Source organism: Pimephales promelas, chromosome 5 (assembly GCF_988280905.1).
Source record: "Pimephales promelas chromosome 5, fPimPro1.hap1.1, whole genome shotgun sequence".
NCBI lineage: Eukaryota > Metazoa > Chordata > Actinopteri > Cypriniformes > Leuciscidae > Pimephales > Pimephales promelas.
Genome location: NC_142773.1, coordinates 41062273 through 41078283, shown reverse-complemented (window position 1 = coordinate 41078283; position 16011 = coordinate 41062273). Strand labels below are relative to the sequence as shown.

At 39.6% G+C, this 16011-nt stretch overlaps 1 protein-coding gene across 2 annotated transcripts in view; it reads left to right on the top strand.

The window, feature by feature from the left end:
* Positions 1–16011, top strand: part of piezo2b (piezo-type mechanosensitive ion channel component 2b) — a 116122-nt gene that overhangs the window by 43587 nt on the left and 56524 nt on the right. For both annotated transcript variants that reach the window (XM_089131546.1, XM_089131545.1), the window contains exons 12-19: positions 107–273; positions 412–642; positions 1862–1976; positions 2089–2285; positions 3306–3454; positions 5344–5517; positions 13267–13514; positions 15813–15973. In XM_089131546.1, the coding sequence (XP_088987672.1) occupies positions 107–273; positions 412–642; positions 1862–1976; positions 2089–2285; positions 3306–3454; positions 5344–5517; positions 13267–13514; positions 15813–15973 (1442 nt within the window). The remainder of the gene's footprint in view (positions 1–106; positions 274–411; positions 643–1861; positions 1977–2088; positions 2286–3305; positions 3455–5343; positions 5518–13266; positions 13515–15812; positions 15974–16011) is intronic.

Here is a 16011-nt window from a genome sequence, read left to right as displayed (position 1 = left end):
CTTCCTCAGTGTTAAAGGATGTTATTTTGATAGATTTCTAGTTAACTAATATATTCAGCGATAAGTGATGAAATGTAAAGATGCATTACTTTAATGCTCCACACAGAGAAGACGGATGAGAACACAAATGAGATCGTGGACTTACAGCTGGAGGAAGAAGAGGAGAAGGCAGATGAGGAAGAGGAAGAGCAGGGTGGACCGCCAAGCACTCTCGTAAAAGTGTTCAAGTTCATCATGAAGCAGAGCTACATCTGTGCTCTTATCGCTATGATGGTGAGAAGGTCAAAGGTTAAAGGAATAGTTCTTTTTTTGAACTGTTCCTTTGAAGTTCTAAATTCGAATGTGAGTGGGAAATGGAACGTTTGGAACATTTGGAACACGGAATCTTACGAATGTTTGTGTGTTTCCCAGGCGTGGAGTATAACGTACGTGAGCTGGCTGACGTTTGTGTTTCTCCTCTGGTCCTGTACTCTCTGGATGGTGCGAGACAGGAGGAAGTACGCCATGCTGACCTCGCCGTTCATGGTGGCTTATGGGAACCTTGTGTTAGTCCTTCAGTATATCTGGAGTTTCGAGCGCTTGGAGGAGGTGCCTGGGTTCTTTCTGAAGATGACGGTGCCCTTCACTGGACTGAGCTCAAAGGTAACAATTAGACATGTAGCCAATGAATTGCCCGATTTTGCGAAAGATTATGTATTTTTTTTTCACTTTAATTAGTATGGAAGCTTGTTTCCGCCACAGAATGAAAAATAAAAAATAAAGTAAAAAAGTTGCAAAAGTAATTGCGACTTTTTATCTCACAATTCTGACTTTTTTTCTCACAATTGCGAGATATAAAGTCAGAATGGCGAGATATAAAGTCACAATTATGTGTTATAAAGTCAGAACTGCGAGATGTAAACGCGTTATTGTGAGAAAAAAGTCAGAATTGTGAGAAAAAAAGTCAGAATTGTGAGATTCTGTCTTTTTTCGCAATTCTGTCTTTTTTTTTCCTCGCAATTGCGACTTTATTTCTCATAATTGCGACTTTATATCTCGCAATTGCGACTATTTCTCAGAATTACGACTTTATATCTCGCAATTGCAATTTTATGTCTTAGAATTGCGAATTTATATCTCGCAATTGTGACTATTTCTCAGAATTACGACTTTTTATCTCGCAATTGCAACTTTATTTCTTAGAATTGCGAATTTATATCTCGCAATTGTGACTTTATTTCTCAGAATTACGACTTTTTATCTCGCAATTGTGACTTATTTCTCAGAATTACAACTTTTTATCTCGCAATTGCGACTTTATATCTCATAATTGCGACTTCATATCTCGCAATTGCGACTTTAAGTCTCTTATGTTCACCGAGGCTAAATTTATTTGTTCATTTGATTATAAAAAAAAAACTTTTCTTTTCAAACTTATGAACATTGTAGTGTATATTGTAGCATATTTATTTTGTACACAAATGTTATATGTTAAATATATGGGCTTTATTCTTCCACAGAATAAAAAAGAATAAAGGTAATTGCGACTTTTTATTTCACAATTCTGACTTTTTTTCGTCGCAATTTCAAGAAACAAGTCAGAATTGCGAGATAAAAGGTTGCAATTATCTAATTATTAGATATTAATTCGTGGCAGAAACAAACTTCCATAAAATTGTGTATCAAACAATATAGTTACGAACAAGTACAAACTACTGTACATTATATAGCTATAATACATCCTCATAACTATAATTGCATATAACTGCCTTAAGTTATAAACACACTTTCAATGTAAAACGTCACTATACTGTGATTTATTTATACATTTCTGCCCATTACCAGTATTTTACTAGTGTGTTTTTGCCATTGTGTGTTGTAGATTCTGTGTCAGCTGAGCTTCTGGCTTCTGTTCAGACAAACGCTGATGGAGCGACAGGCGAGGATGGAAGAAGAAGCATCGCTCTGTGACGTCCAAGTAGACCAGCAGAAAAAAGGTGGTTTATTAGAATCTCTAAAAAGTGGTTTCAATGCAGATTAACAGTCACAGCAGAAAATCTCTTAGTTATTTTATATCCTTAAAGAAATGCATTTCCATGTGGGTTTCAGAGGAAGACAAAGAGGAAGAGGAAGTGGACGAGAACGACCTGATGTATGTGATGGGGAACCTAGTGAAGGCTCTGCTGGTCAAATACTGGATCTATGTCTGCGGAGGAATGTTCTTCTTCGTCAGCTTTGAAGGAGAATTAGCCATGTACAAGATCGTCTACATGATGATGTTTCTCTTCTGCGTGGCTCTTTACCAGGTGCACCACTGTCTAACATTTTGACTGGAGACAGGTTTATTAGGTGTCTGTCACACATGACGCGGATTTGACACTCATCGCATTTTCTCACAACTCTTTACATTTAACTGTTTAACCCTTGTGCTGCATTCGATTTTTAACACCGTTGAGTGCATTAAGGACCAAAAATGGCCACATATTAAACATTGCCTAAAATATTATATATTATTATTATTTTCCACTTTTACCAAGTTAAATCTTTTAACCAGCATCAGTCCTCATCATAACTACCAAAAATGTATTCAATTTCAGGATTTTAACCCTTTAATTACCAGTTTTGTTTGCGAAACCATCGATTTGTATAAGAGGAAAAAAACACAAAAATTCAATTATTTTCAATAAACTAAATGCAAAGAGAAAACTTTAGATTTGGATTATCACAGTCCCACTTTGCAAAAAATCCCACTTGGCGCGTTAGAGACCAAAAATGGCCACCTATTAAACATTGCCTATTGCCTAAAATAAGGTGCATTTCCACCAATAGGGAATAAATATGTAGTGACGTCATCTGGTGGAATACACTATATAATGCAAATATAATGCTTTTGCTTCAAAATGAAAGGATGTTTGTGCAAAAATCATGTTTCATGTATTACTGACAGCCTCAGATTTAAACAACGTTTTAATGGGTTTCAATGGGCCATTTTTGGTCTTTATGGTGCTGAGTGTTACTATTTGATCTGCACAGTGTGTGTTATACATATTTTGCAAAATCGGATCACATTTTTTACATGTATCCAAAAAGTCACAATTTTGCCAAATTTCATACCATTTGCATTAAAACAGCCAAAATGGTCAAAGAAATTAAACTGCAAAAGACCAAAAATGTCCCTAATGCAGCATAAGGGTTAAAAGACTGTTCTTGCAAAGATACTCAACAAATCTGCCATTTCGGCTTGTGTTGCATAAGATGAAGCCTATTGTATTATAAAGGAGGGGCGAGTCTTCATTTCGGTGACGGAGCGCTTGTGTTCTCCTCAGGTACACTATGAATGGTGGCGCAGGATCCTGAAGTACTTCTGGATGTCTGTGGTGTGTTATACTATGCTTGTGCTCATCCTAATCTACACCTGTCAGTTTAAGAACGCCATCGCTACCTGGACCAGTATGACAGGCTTGGGAGAGAAAGTGTGAGTATTAAATACTCTAGATACGTTTGATCTGTTGGCCATGCTACAAGCCACACAGTTGAGCGGATTCGTTGCCTCCACCAGCAGCTCATCTAAGGAAGCGTCCTAACTGAAATTAAACCTTATGTTTTATTACAGATTTTCAAGGAGTAGTTCACTTTAAAAAAAAAAAATTGCTGATAATTTACTCACCCCCATGTCATCCAAGATGTCCATGTCTTTCTTTCTTCAGTCGAAAAGAAATGAAGGTTTTTGATGAAAACATTCCAGGATTTTCTCCGTATAATGGACTTCAATGGGGTCCAAACGGTTCAAGGTCCAAATGAGAGTTTCAGTGTGAACTGCAAACTGTTCAAAGGGCTTTAAACGATTCCAGACGATGAATAAGGGTCTTAACAATCGTTTAAGATAACAAAGTTTAAGTTTTAAAGCTCAAATAGCCGCCTCGCTCTGTTCTGTGATGAGTGTCGTGACTCTCCCGTTCGAACTCGTTCATCAAAATGAACGAATCTTTTCCAGAGTCACCTCGTTCATTTCATTCGTTGAATGAACCAAATGACACAAAAAAAGATTCATTCATTTTTTTTTTTTAGCTGTTTATTTTCACATTTTTTCCCTCTTACCACAACAAGAAAAAAAGACAAAAAAATTAAATAAATAAAATACGGGAACGGGAATCCAAAAAAAAAAAAGTACATTTCTTGGTTTCAGTCCATATTATTACATGTTATTGTTTGCCATTCATGTCCAAAATACTCTTTAAGGGGAGACCAGTCCTTTACAAAAATATCCAGAGTTCCTTCCAGTACATTATGCCGTCTTTCGTATGGTAAGAGTGACAAGAGTTTTTCACGCCAAAGAGTTAAATTAGGAGAGTATTCTTTAATCCAGACATGAAGTATGGAAAGACGAGCAGCATACAACAGTATGGATATTATTTTTGTTTCCAACACACAAGAATGCACAGTCTAGGATCCAATGGCACTTTAATCCCAAACAATTTTTCATCTTGATGAACGAGTTTGAACAGGAGAGTCACGAACGCGCATCACAGAACAGAGCAAGACGAGATTATACAATTTTGACATTTGTGCTTATAAAACTTAAACTTTGTTATTATTTTTTTTAAATGAGCGATCGTTTCGCTTGATAAGACCCTTATTCGTCGTCTGAAATCGTTTAAAGCCCTTTGAACAGTTTGCAGTTTGCACTGAAATAGTCTTTTGGACCTTGAACCGTTTGGACCCCATTGAAGTCCATTATATGGAGAAAATCCTGGAATGTTTTCATCAAAAACCTTAATTTCTTTTCGACTGAAGAAAGAAAGACATGGACAATTATCAGCAAAACTACTCCTTTAAGTGCAAAGTATGCATGCAGTGCTTGGGCTAAAAAAGAGTGTAAAAACTGCATAAAATGGCCTCTTTAAAATAAAGTCTTGATTTTGTTTTCGGGCTCTACTAGACCAGGTTTTTCCTCATATTCTCCATTGTTGCGGCTCCTCTCTTCCCAGTCTGCCAGTAACGCTCTGTTTAGTTCCTGTCTCTATGAAGCTCCTCCTTCTGAAAAGCACACTGTGCTCTGATTGGTCGGCTGGACCAGTGTTGTGATTGGTCAGTCGTAAATGACACGCCTCTTCCCATTAACACGAGTTTCAACACACTACTAACTAACTCAACCAGGCCCCGCCCCTTTTATTCTGCGTATAAATTATTTAAATGATGACTATTTTAACGTGTTTGTTCCCGGAAGAAAACTCAAGACTACAATGGAGGCGTTTCAGAAACACTGACACTGATATCGAGAAGAACTCTTTTTAATGCTTAATGCTAGCAACATTACAGACTGTATGTAAAATAAAGCATAATTGGTCTTCTGTCTCTTTGCAGACTGAAGGATATCGGTCTGGAGAAGTACAGCCTCTCTGATTTGTTCACCCGTATCTTCATCCCCACGTCCTTCTTGCTGGTGTGTATCCTGCACCTGCATTACTTCCACGACCACTTTCTGCAGCTCACTGATCTCAAAGCAGTGGTCAGCAAACAGGAGAGCACCATTTACAGGTGAGAGCGCTCTCTCTGCTCAGGCCGAGGTCTTCGCTAGTTACAGCTGATGAGAACAGCGAGTGTGGATCGTAATAATATCTCAGATCTGATTAGAAGTCGTAACACAAGCTTTTCATTGATGTATGGTGTGTTAGGATAGGATATTTGGCCGAGATTCAACTATTTGAAAATCGAAAATCGCATTTAGTTGTGCATATGTTCACGATTGTACTTCATTCACTCACAAAGATAAATGTTTTCTATATTTACGGTAGGAAATTTACAAAACATCTTCATGGAACATGATCCTTACTTAAAATCCTAATTAAATGTTGCCATAAAAGAAAAATTGATTATTTTTTTTACCCATGCCACAAATGTACCTGTGTGACTTGTGACTTTTTTTAATGATCTTGGCCGGGTCACGAATGTATACTCGTCCAAATATTTGATTGAACATTCTCTTGTGGTGCATTGCTTTAATAATTAATTGTACACCGAAAATTAGTAGCTGTATTTAACTTCTAACGGTTTGCAGAGTGTTTTCTCCATTGTCTTGTTGAACTTCATTTTGGGCTCTCTTTGCATCTGCTATTAAGACACGTTTTGGTCGATCGGATCACAAGTAGATTAGGGAGACACATTCCCGTTTACACCTGGGGCGCTATTTTAACGATCTGAAACGCAGGTATCAAGCGCAACTAACTTTGTGGGCGGATCTCGGCGCTGTTGCTATTTAACCGGCGGGATAAATGACTCTTGCTCCCGACGCACATCTAAAAGGGTCTGAAGTAGCTTCATTATTCATAGGTGTGGTTTGAGCGTAACGGGAAACAAACCAATAAGAGCGTCATATCACATTCCCTTAAACCCTCAGGTGCTCTTCGTTTCGGAGTCACACTTGTTATCTTCCCCGTCAAAAGTGACCGGACACCTAAAAATGAAACTTTCTCCATCCCAGTAAAACCAATGCAATTTATTTTTGTTCTATAATATTTATTCTTTTTAATTTAGTGTTTTGAGACAATTTAATTGAATTTATTAATATTTATGCAATATTTATGGTTTATTTTTGCCATGGAAAAAAATATATATATATGTATATATATATATATATATATATATATATATATATTTTTTTTTTTTTTTTTAAATGAATGCAGTATTTTAGTTTAATATAGAGTCTAGGCCTTCAGAAAAAAATTTTTTTTGAAGAAAATTAGCACCATCTGGTTACAGTATAGAGAAAAGGCATGAATCATGGTGTAACCACTAGATGGCATTTAGCCTGCTTATAACCATTTGGCATTTAACCACTTAGCCTGCTCTGATCATGACCTCAATTTTTTTTGTGTGTTTACATACCCAATGCCATAAAAGTCACCAAGTTTTGTAACATTCCGATGAAGCTGTGATTTTTAAAATTTCAAAACAGAAAACTTTTGGGTCAGAAATGACCGAAGAGCACCTGAAGGTTAAGAGCGTGATGAACGAGGTGCGCTTGTTCCGTGGCGCAATACTATTATAACGGCGCATTTACCGGACGCACTTCACAATCGTTTCACAGCCGAGGAGATCGATGCTCTCGTCTGGGCCGTAAAAGAAAGGGAAGTGACAACATTGGGGACGGGACAAACCCACCCAAATTAGCTTCGGTTAAACATGTATATGATAATTTGGGTAAATGTGTAAGCTTTTATGCCTGTTTTTCCCATCGTCATGAAAACAACAATGATTTTCCTTGTGTTTTAAAGTCCCCGTGAACCGGAAGTTGCAAACAACTTTTCTCCAGTGTTGTAGAGAAACGGAATACTAAATAAGGCAAAATAGTGGGCATGGCTTTTTTTTCCAACTAGCACCTGATTGGATCTAGAAAAATGGGTGTTTCATTCTGAAATGGAGGATGATGCAAGTTTACACACGCTGTCAATCAATGCTCGCAAACACACAGCAGCTGTCTGTCAGTTGGAGGGGCGTGGTTATGGATGTTAAGGAGACACCCAAACCGTAAAGCCTACGTCATCGGGCAAGGTCCTCCAATGCAGAGGGGAGGGGCATTTTCAAAATTTGATTAAAGATTACGAAGCCAAAAAATGTTTTTGTGTGGATTGACTTGCATGTATGAATTGTTTACCACAAAACGATCAATTTAGGCAAACAAAGTAAGTATGGTCAATTTTGATTTCATGGGGACTTTAATACATTTCCTTGTAATAATGTATCATTTGCAAAAAGTAAAATGCATCTGTGTAGATGAGGGAATCATCTACAGTGTATGCGCATTGTTCACACTCTGTATTATGGCCAAGCATGCGCGCTTAAAAAATAGCATGTGAATGCACGCCATTTTTTTCTGGTCGGTGGCGCAATTGTTTTCTGGAACTGCAAAATAGCACTAGGGAATGTTTGCGCCGAAACACGCCTCCTTTTGTGCGCTGAACCGCCCAAGTTCATGCGCTGACGTGCGTCTGCATAGGGAAAAGTCCGCTGCCCCCCCGTTGATACGAATGATACGAACAAAATACGAATGATAAATCGCGCTGGGTGCAAAATAGGACCCGTGGTGTTTTAATCTGTCTCTTTTGTCCACTTTCAACCACTTCTGTTCTGATTTCTTCGAGGGGAGGGTCTAAGGGTCTATCAGTTTTTTCAGATCTTTTGATCTAATGGATGAAATAAGCTCAGTAGACGGAGAGTCTTTTACGCTACAAAAGCAATCGTTCAATGTGTTTTCAACTACCTCTGGAAGTGGTCGAAAGTGGACAAGCTCAAAATGTTTTAGAGTCGTTCACTTGTGATCTAATCGACCAAAACGATTAGGTGTAAATAGAGCCTTAGTTTCATCCTCATGCTTCATTTCCTCATTTCTCACTGTCTACTTCATGATGGTTTGTCCTCTGTTCAATCTGTTCCTGTGTAAACCTTGTTTTATCTCTGCCAATCATCTTACTTTATGCAAATTCACTTCTTTTTTAACCAATCATCTCCTCACATCTTTCCCCTGCCATCCCTCACATCACAGCTATACTAAAGTCAGTGGTCGTATCTATCTGATCGTGGATAGGTGGGTGACTGATTTTCTTTCTCTGCCATTTATGGAATCCACCACGAATGTTCACCTTTTCCCCAATTTCCCACAATCCCTCATTCTTCTCACTACTCTCAGTACACCGTTTTCTCACTTGATGGTGTCACTTTTTAACGGCCTGCTAGATTCCTAGATGGATCCAAAAATGTGTGATTTTCTTATTTAGAACTTTAGTTTTTGCTGTAAATGTTACATAATGTCAAAGTCAATGTGAAATCTGTAGTCAGATGTATTTCCGAATAGGGGTGGGAATCTTTAGGAACATCACGATCTGATTCTGATTTTGGGAGTCACGATTTACTTTACAACACTTTCGAAGTTTATGGAAGAGTATTTTATTATTGATTTGAGGGTTTTTGGGGTGGGGTTGGGGATCAGAGGGCGGAGCTGGATAGGATTAGGGGTGGGGTTAGGGATCTGGGGCGGAGATGGGTAGGATTAGGGGTGGGGTTAGGGATCTGGGGCGGAGATGGGTAGGATTAGGGGTGGGGTTAGGGATCTGGGGGCGGAGATGGATAGGATTAGGGGTGGGGTTAGGGATCAGGGGCTGGAGATGGGTAGGATTAGGGGTGGGGTTAGGCATCAGGGGCTGGAGATGGGTAGGATTAGGGGTGGGGTTAGGCATCAGGGGCTGGAGATGGATAGGATTAGGGGTGGGGTTAGGCATCAGGGGGCGGAGATGGGTAGGATTAGGGATCAGGGGCTGGAGATGGGTAGGATTAGGGGTGGGGTTAGGCATCAGGGGCTGGAGATGGGTAGGATTAGGGGTGGGGTTAGGCATCAGGGGGCAGAGCTGGATAGGATTAGGGGTGGGGTTAGGCATCAGGGGGCGGAGATGGGTAGGATTAGGGGTGGGGTTAGGCATCAGGGGGCGGAGATGGGTAGGATTAGGGATCAGGGGCTGGAGATGGGTAGGATTAGGGGTGGGGTTAGGCATCAGGGGGCAGAGCTGGATAGGATTAGGGGTGGGGTTAGGCATCAGGGGGCGGAGATGGGTAGGATTAGGGATCAGGGGCTGGAGATGGGTAGGATTAGGGGTGGGGTTAGGCATCAGGGGCTGGAGATGGATAGGATTAGGGGTGGGGTTAGGGATCAGGGGGCAGAGCTGGATCGGATTAGGGGTGGGGTTGAGGATCAGGGGTGGAGATGGGTAGGATTAGGGGTGGGGTTAGGGATCTGGGGGTGGAGATGGATAGGATTAGGGGTGGGGTTAGGCATCAGGGGCTGGAGATGGGTAGGATTAGGGGTGGGGTTAGGGATCAGGGGGCGGAGATGGATAGGATTAGGGGTGGGGTTAGGCATCAGGGGGCGGAGATGGGTAGGATTAGGGATCAGGGGCTGGAGATGGGTAGGATTAGGGGTGGGGTTAGGCATCAGGGGCTGGAGATGGGTAGGATTAGGGGTGGGGTTAGGCATCAGGGGGCAGAGCTGGATAGGATTAGGGGTGGGGTTAGGCATCAGGGGGCGGAGATGGGTAGGATTAGGGGTGGGGTTAGGCATCAGGGGGCGGAGATGGGTAGGATTAGGGATCAGGGGCTGGAGATGGGTAGGATTAGGGGTGGGGTTAGGCATCAGGGGGCAGAGCTGGATAGGATTAGGGGTGGGGTTAGGCATCAGGGGGCGGAGATGGGTAGGATTAGGGATCAGGGGCTGGAGATGGGTAGGATTAGGGGTGGGGTTAGGCATCAGGGGCTGGAGATGGATAGGATTAGGGGTGGGGTTAGGGATCAGGGGGCAGAGCTGGATCGGATTAGGGGTGGGGTTGAGGATCAGGGGTGGAGATGGGTAGGATTAGGGGTGGGGTTAGGGATCTGGGGGTGGAGATGGATAGGATTAGGGGTGGGGTTAGGCATCAGGGGCTGGAGATGGGTAGGATTAGGGGTGGGGTTAGGGATCAGGGGGCGGAGATGGATAGGATTAGGGGTGGGGTTGAGGATCAGGGGTGGAGATGGGTAGGATTAGGGGTGGGGTTAGGGATCTGGGGGTGGAGATGGATAGGATTAGGGGTGGGGTTGAGGATCAGGGGTGGAGATGGGTAGGATTAGGGGTGGGGTTAGGGATCTGGGGGTGGAGATGGATAGGATTAGGGGTGGGGTTAGGCATCAGGGGGCGGAGATGGGTAGGATTAGGGGTGGGGTTAGGGATCAGGGGGCGGAGATGGATAGGATTAGGGGTGGGGTTAGGCATCAGGGGCTGGAGATGGGTAGGATTAGGGGTGGGGTTAGGGATCAGGGGGCGGAGATGGATAGGATTAGGGGTGGGGTTGAGGATCAGGGGTGGAGATGGGTAGGATTAGGGGTGGGGTTAGGGATCTGGGGGTGGAGATGGATAGGATTAGGGGTGGGGTTAGGCATCAGGGGGCGGAGATGGGTAGGATTAGGGGTGGGGTTAGGGATCAGGGGGCGGAGATGGATAGGATTAGGGGTGGGGTTGAGGATCAGGGGTGGAGATGGGTAGGATTAGGGGTGGGGTTAGGGATCTGGGGGTGGAGATGGATAGGATTAGGGGTGGGGTTAGGCATCAGGGGGCGGAGATGGGTAGGATTAGGGGTGGGGTTAGGGATCAGGGGGCGGATATGGATAGGATTAGGGGTGGGGTTGAGGATCAGGGGTGGAGATGGGTAGGATTAGGGGTGGGGTTAGGGATCTGGGGGTGGAGATGGATAGGATTAGGGGTGGGGTGGGGATCAGGGGGTGGAGATGGGTAGGATTGGGGGTGGGGTTAGGGATCAGGGGGTGGAGATGGGTTATATATTATAGTATTTATTTTGTTGTTGTTTGCGTTTGAATAACATTGATGAACAGGAACACTTATTGAAAGCTAAATAGGGACTTTTTTGGTTTCATGTTGACTTTAAAACTCTGCCTGCTCAAATGCATCCCAGAAAGTGTTACTGAAGTCAGAGTTATATCCTGACAATTAATCCTCCTCATCCATGACATTCTCCGACTCTAACATCTCCTCAGCATGTCTCTGAAATGCACGGTCCTCTCGTCTTGGAAGCATCTCAATATCTATCTTATCTATCTATCTGTCCCTCTTTCTCCATCTCCATAATTTCCATTCTGTTGAGTGTTGACTGTTCTACATGTGAAACTTTTCTTGCTTTGATTTCGTATATTTCCATTCTGTAAATTACTTCAACAGCATCAAGCAAAAAATGTCTTCTCCTGAGAGCAAGTAAGTGTGGTATAAACAAGGTAAACTTTGACATGAAACCTCATCATGCAAGCGTTTGAACCCTTCAGAGCCGCGAGACCGTTCGGACGAGGTCATTGCCACTTTATTCTGACTGCTGAATATTTCTTTGTTTTGGTTTGGTTTTACGGTCACATGATTCACGTTTGGCAGACACATGCATTGCTTGTTTAAACAAAGGCCCTGACACTGTAATGCAATCCGGCTTGTTCCTTACGGATCTAATGCACACGGCATCCATGACTTCCACCCAAACCCTGCCTGTGCAAACCAAGGTTTATGCCCCTGAAGGCACTAACATTTCATTCACTGGGATCGTTTTATAACCCAAACTAAGCTAACTTGATCAGCATGTGATCTAAGTTTAGAGAAATATGGGTGATTCATCAATTAGAGGAACTTTTCTGTCGGCTAGGATGAATTTAAAGACAAAATGATTTAAATGAAAAAAAAATTAATTCTAGTTTTACTCTGGTTTATTTATTTATTTTTAGGGCTGTACAAAGATTAATTGCGATTAATCGCATCCAAAAAAAAAGTTTGTGTTTACATAATATATGTATGTGTGCTGTGTTTAATTATTTTTGTATAAATACATATGCATGCATGTATATATTTAAAAATTATTTGCATGGAAATACTATATATATATATATATATATATATATATACATAATCTATATTATATATAAATATTTTATATATGAATAACACATTTTCTTAAATATATACATGCATGTGTGTGTATTTACATATACAAAATAATTATACACAGCACACACACATATATTATTTAAACGCAAACTTTTATTTTGGACACGATTAATCGCAATTAATCTTTGCACTGCCCTATTTATTTTTATTTCTGTTCAAATGTTTGTTTTGCCAGAATTTTACATAACCAGACATTACCATGGAAAATCAGGACAAATATTTGTACATTTTCTAATGAATAAATGAATGAATTTGTTTTTATGAAAAAATATTTATTGAACTTATTTATTTATATATTTTACTTATTTACTCATGTATTTAACTTCAATTATTAATCGTATAATCGCTAATAGATTGTGTCTTTTCAAGCATTTAAAAAATATTACATTTAAAAAGAGTCTATGTTTGGTTATGATGTAAATGAGAATCAGATCTTTAAAAAGCAGAAATGTTTCTTGGTATCTTGACCAAACTAGTTATAATTTGGTAATTTTTAATTAAGCAACCATGCATTTATTTGTATAAATTAAAAAAATGTTGTATCAGCATGCACTTGTGCATAATGTGACAAATGAAAATCCAGATTTATTTACAGGATTTATGTGATAAATGTTTTAACTTGGATTAGATGATGCGTAATTGAAAGAATTTTCATTTTTCATGCTTTCAGGAAGTCAAAAGTGCCTGTAATTGAAGAATCACTCATATGTCACACATACTGTAGCGTGTGTGTCTTTCTCTCCTAATGAAATATTCCTGATCTCCAGACTCGTTCATCCAGACGGGAGTCTGGCGGATCTGACGATGATGAGCACGTCTCCAGAGCCGCTGAAAGAGGAGAAGGAGAAAGAGAAAGAGAAGGAGTCCATGAACGAGATGCTGGTCGTGGACTTTGTGGAGAAGGAAAAGAAGAAAGAGTCTTTATCCATCCACTCGGCTCATCTGTCCAGTCAGGAGGATAATCAGCAGTCCAGTGCCACCACAGATCCTGAACCGCCGTCAGAGCAGAGCTCAGGTGCTGCACTCGACTCTGCTATTGGCTAGGCTAGTCTAGTCATTTCATTACAGCATATTCTCATTTCTAAACACTTCTGTAAACTTCTTAGATGGGGCTATTTGGATTTATATGTGTTTCACATATAGGGCCCTATCTTGCACCCGACGCAATTGACTTTGTACACTGACGCATTTGTATCAACCAGAAAAAAAAAATCTCCCATCCCCATACAACGACACTTCTTTGTCTTTCACTGCCCTAACAAGAACGTCGGTCTCCTCGGCTGTGAACGCTCCTGTCGCACTCTTGTTATTCACCGTAATAATGACAATCCACCATGCAACATGCGCACCTGCTCTTCAAGGGTATGTTAGATGACGCTCTGATTGGTTTATTTCACGTTACGCCCAAACCACACCTATGAATAATGAGGCTACTTCAGACCAAGCCCTTTTAGTCATTTATCCCGCCGGGAAAACAGCAACAGCGCCCAAGACCCACCCAAAAAGTTACTTGCGCTTGATACTTGCGTTTCAGATCGTTAAAATAGGGCCCATGGTCATTTATTAAATTTTTTTTTTCAAAATAATTTTATTTATTTTATTTTTATTTTTATTTATTTATATTTTTTCATCAAACCTACCCACCACAGAAAACTTTATGCATTTTTTAATTTTCATATGGTCTACCTGAACCACACACACACACATCTATTTTATTTTTATTTATTTTATTTTATTTTTATTTTTAAATTTTATTTTTATTTATTTCATTTCCTATTTTATTTTTATTTATTTTATTTTTATTTTCATTTATTTATGTTTTCATCAAACCTACCCACCACAGAAAACTTTATGCATTTTTTAATTTTCATATAGTCTACCTGAACCACACACACACACACACGTCTAATTTATTTTTATTTATTTTATTTAATTTTTATTTTTAAAATTTTATTTTTATTTGTTTTATTTCCTATTTTATTTTTATTTATTTTATTTTTATTTTCATTTATTTATTTTTTCATCAAACCTACCCACCACAGAAAACTTTATGCATTTTTTAATTTTCATATGGTCTACCTGAACCACACACACACACACGTCTATTTTATTTTTATTTATTTTATTTTATTTTTATTTTTAAATTTTATTTTTATTTATTTTATTTTATTTCCTATTTTATTTTTATTTATTTTATTTTTATTTTTATTTATTTATTTTTTTATCAAACCTACCCACCACAGAAAACTTTATGCATTTTTTAATTTTCATATGGTTTAACCTGAACCACACACACACACACACACACGTCTATTTTATTTTTATTTATTTTATTTTATTTCCTATTTTATTTTTATTTATTTTATTTTTATTTTCATTTATTTATTTTTTCATCAAACCTACCCACCACAGAAAACTTCATGCATTTTTTAATTTTCATATAGTCTACCTGAACCACACACACACACACACACACACGTTTATTTTATTTTTATTTATTTTATTTTATTTTTATTTTTAAATTTTATTTTTATTTATATTATTTTATTTCCTATTTTATTTTTATTTATTTTATTTACATTTATTTATTTTTTCATCAAACCTACCCACCACAGAAAACTTTATGCATTTTTTAATTTTCATATGGTTTAACCTGAACCACACACACACACACACACGTCTGGTCCACTATCTTTGTGGGGACTCTCCATAGATGTAATGTTTTTTATACTGTACAAACTCTACTGTATATTCTGTGTCCTTACACTAACCCGACCCCTAAACCTACCCATCACACACACACACACACATATAAACCTGACCCCTAAACCTACCCATAACTTTCTGCTCTTTTACATTTTCAAAAAAACATAATTAATATGTCCATTAATCAATTTCCGTCGCGGGGTCCCTTGGCTAGTCCTCACAATGTAGGTGATTTCACGTTTTGCTATTCTTGTGGGGATATTTGGTCCTCACAATGTAATATAAACATGAGCACACACACACACAATGAAAAAAGTGCAGTATGGCGTTATTAAAGCAGTTAAGGGTGCTTCAGAGTAACTTGGATTAAAACCCTGTAAAGCATGAAACTACCGGCTAGTTCTGCTGCTCTGTTGTTTGTCTTTAGATGATAAAAGATGAGCCGAGCTAATAGTGCATTTATACGTGCCCGTTCATTTGAACGCAGCATTACATTAACTCTCATTTTACCAGCCTTTCTGTTGCCTCTGTGTTTAGTTCAAGTATTTTACTTCTATGTAATTCTTGGAAGAAAAACAGTCCGATTTCTCCCTCGCTTCTGTTTCAGACCTCAAGAATAAGTGGCATTTGGTGGTGGACCGGCTCACAGTCCTGTTCCTCAAGTTCCTGGAGTATTTCCACAAGCTGAAGCTCTTCATCTGGTGGCTCCTCGAGATGCACATCACCAAGATCGTCTCCACCTACATCATCCTGCTGTCCGTCAAAGAGGTCGAAGCTCCGCCCACTTTTCCAAACGCAAACACGAA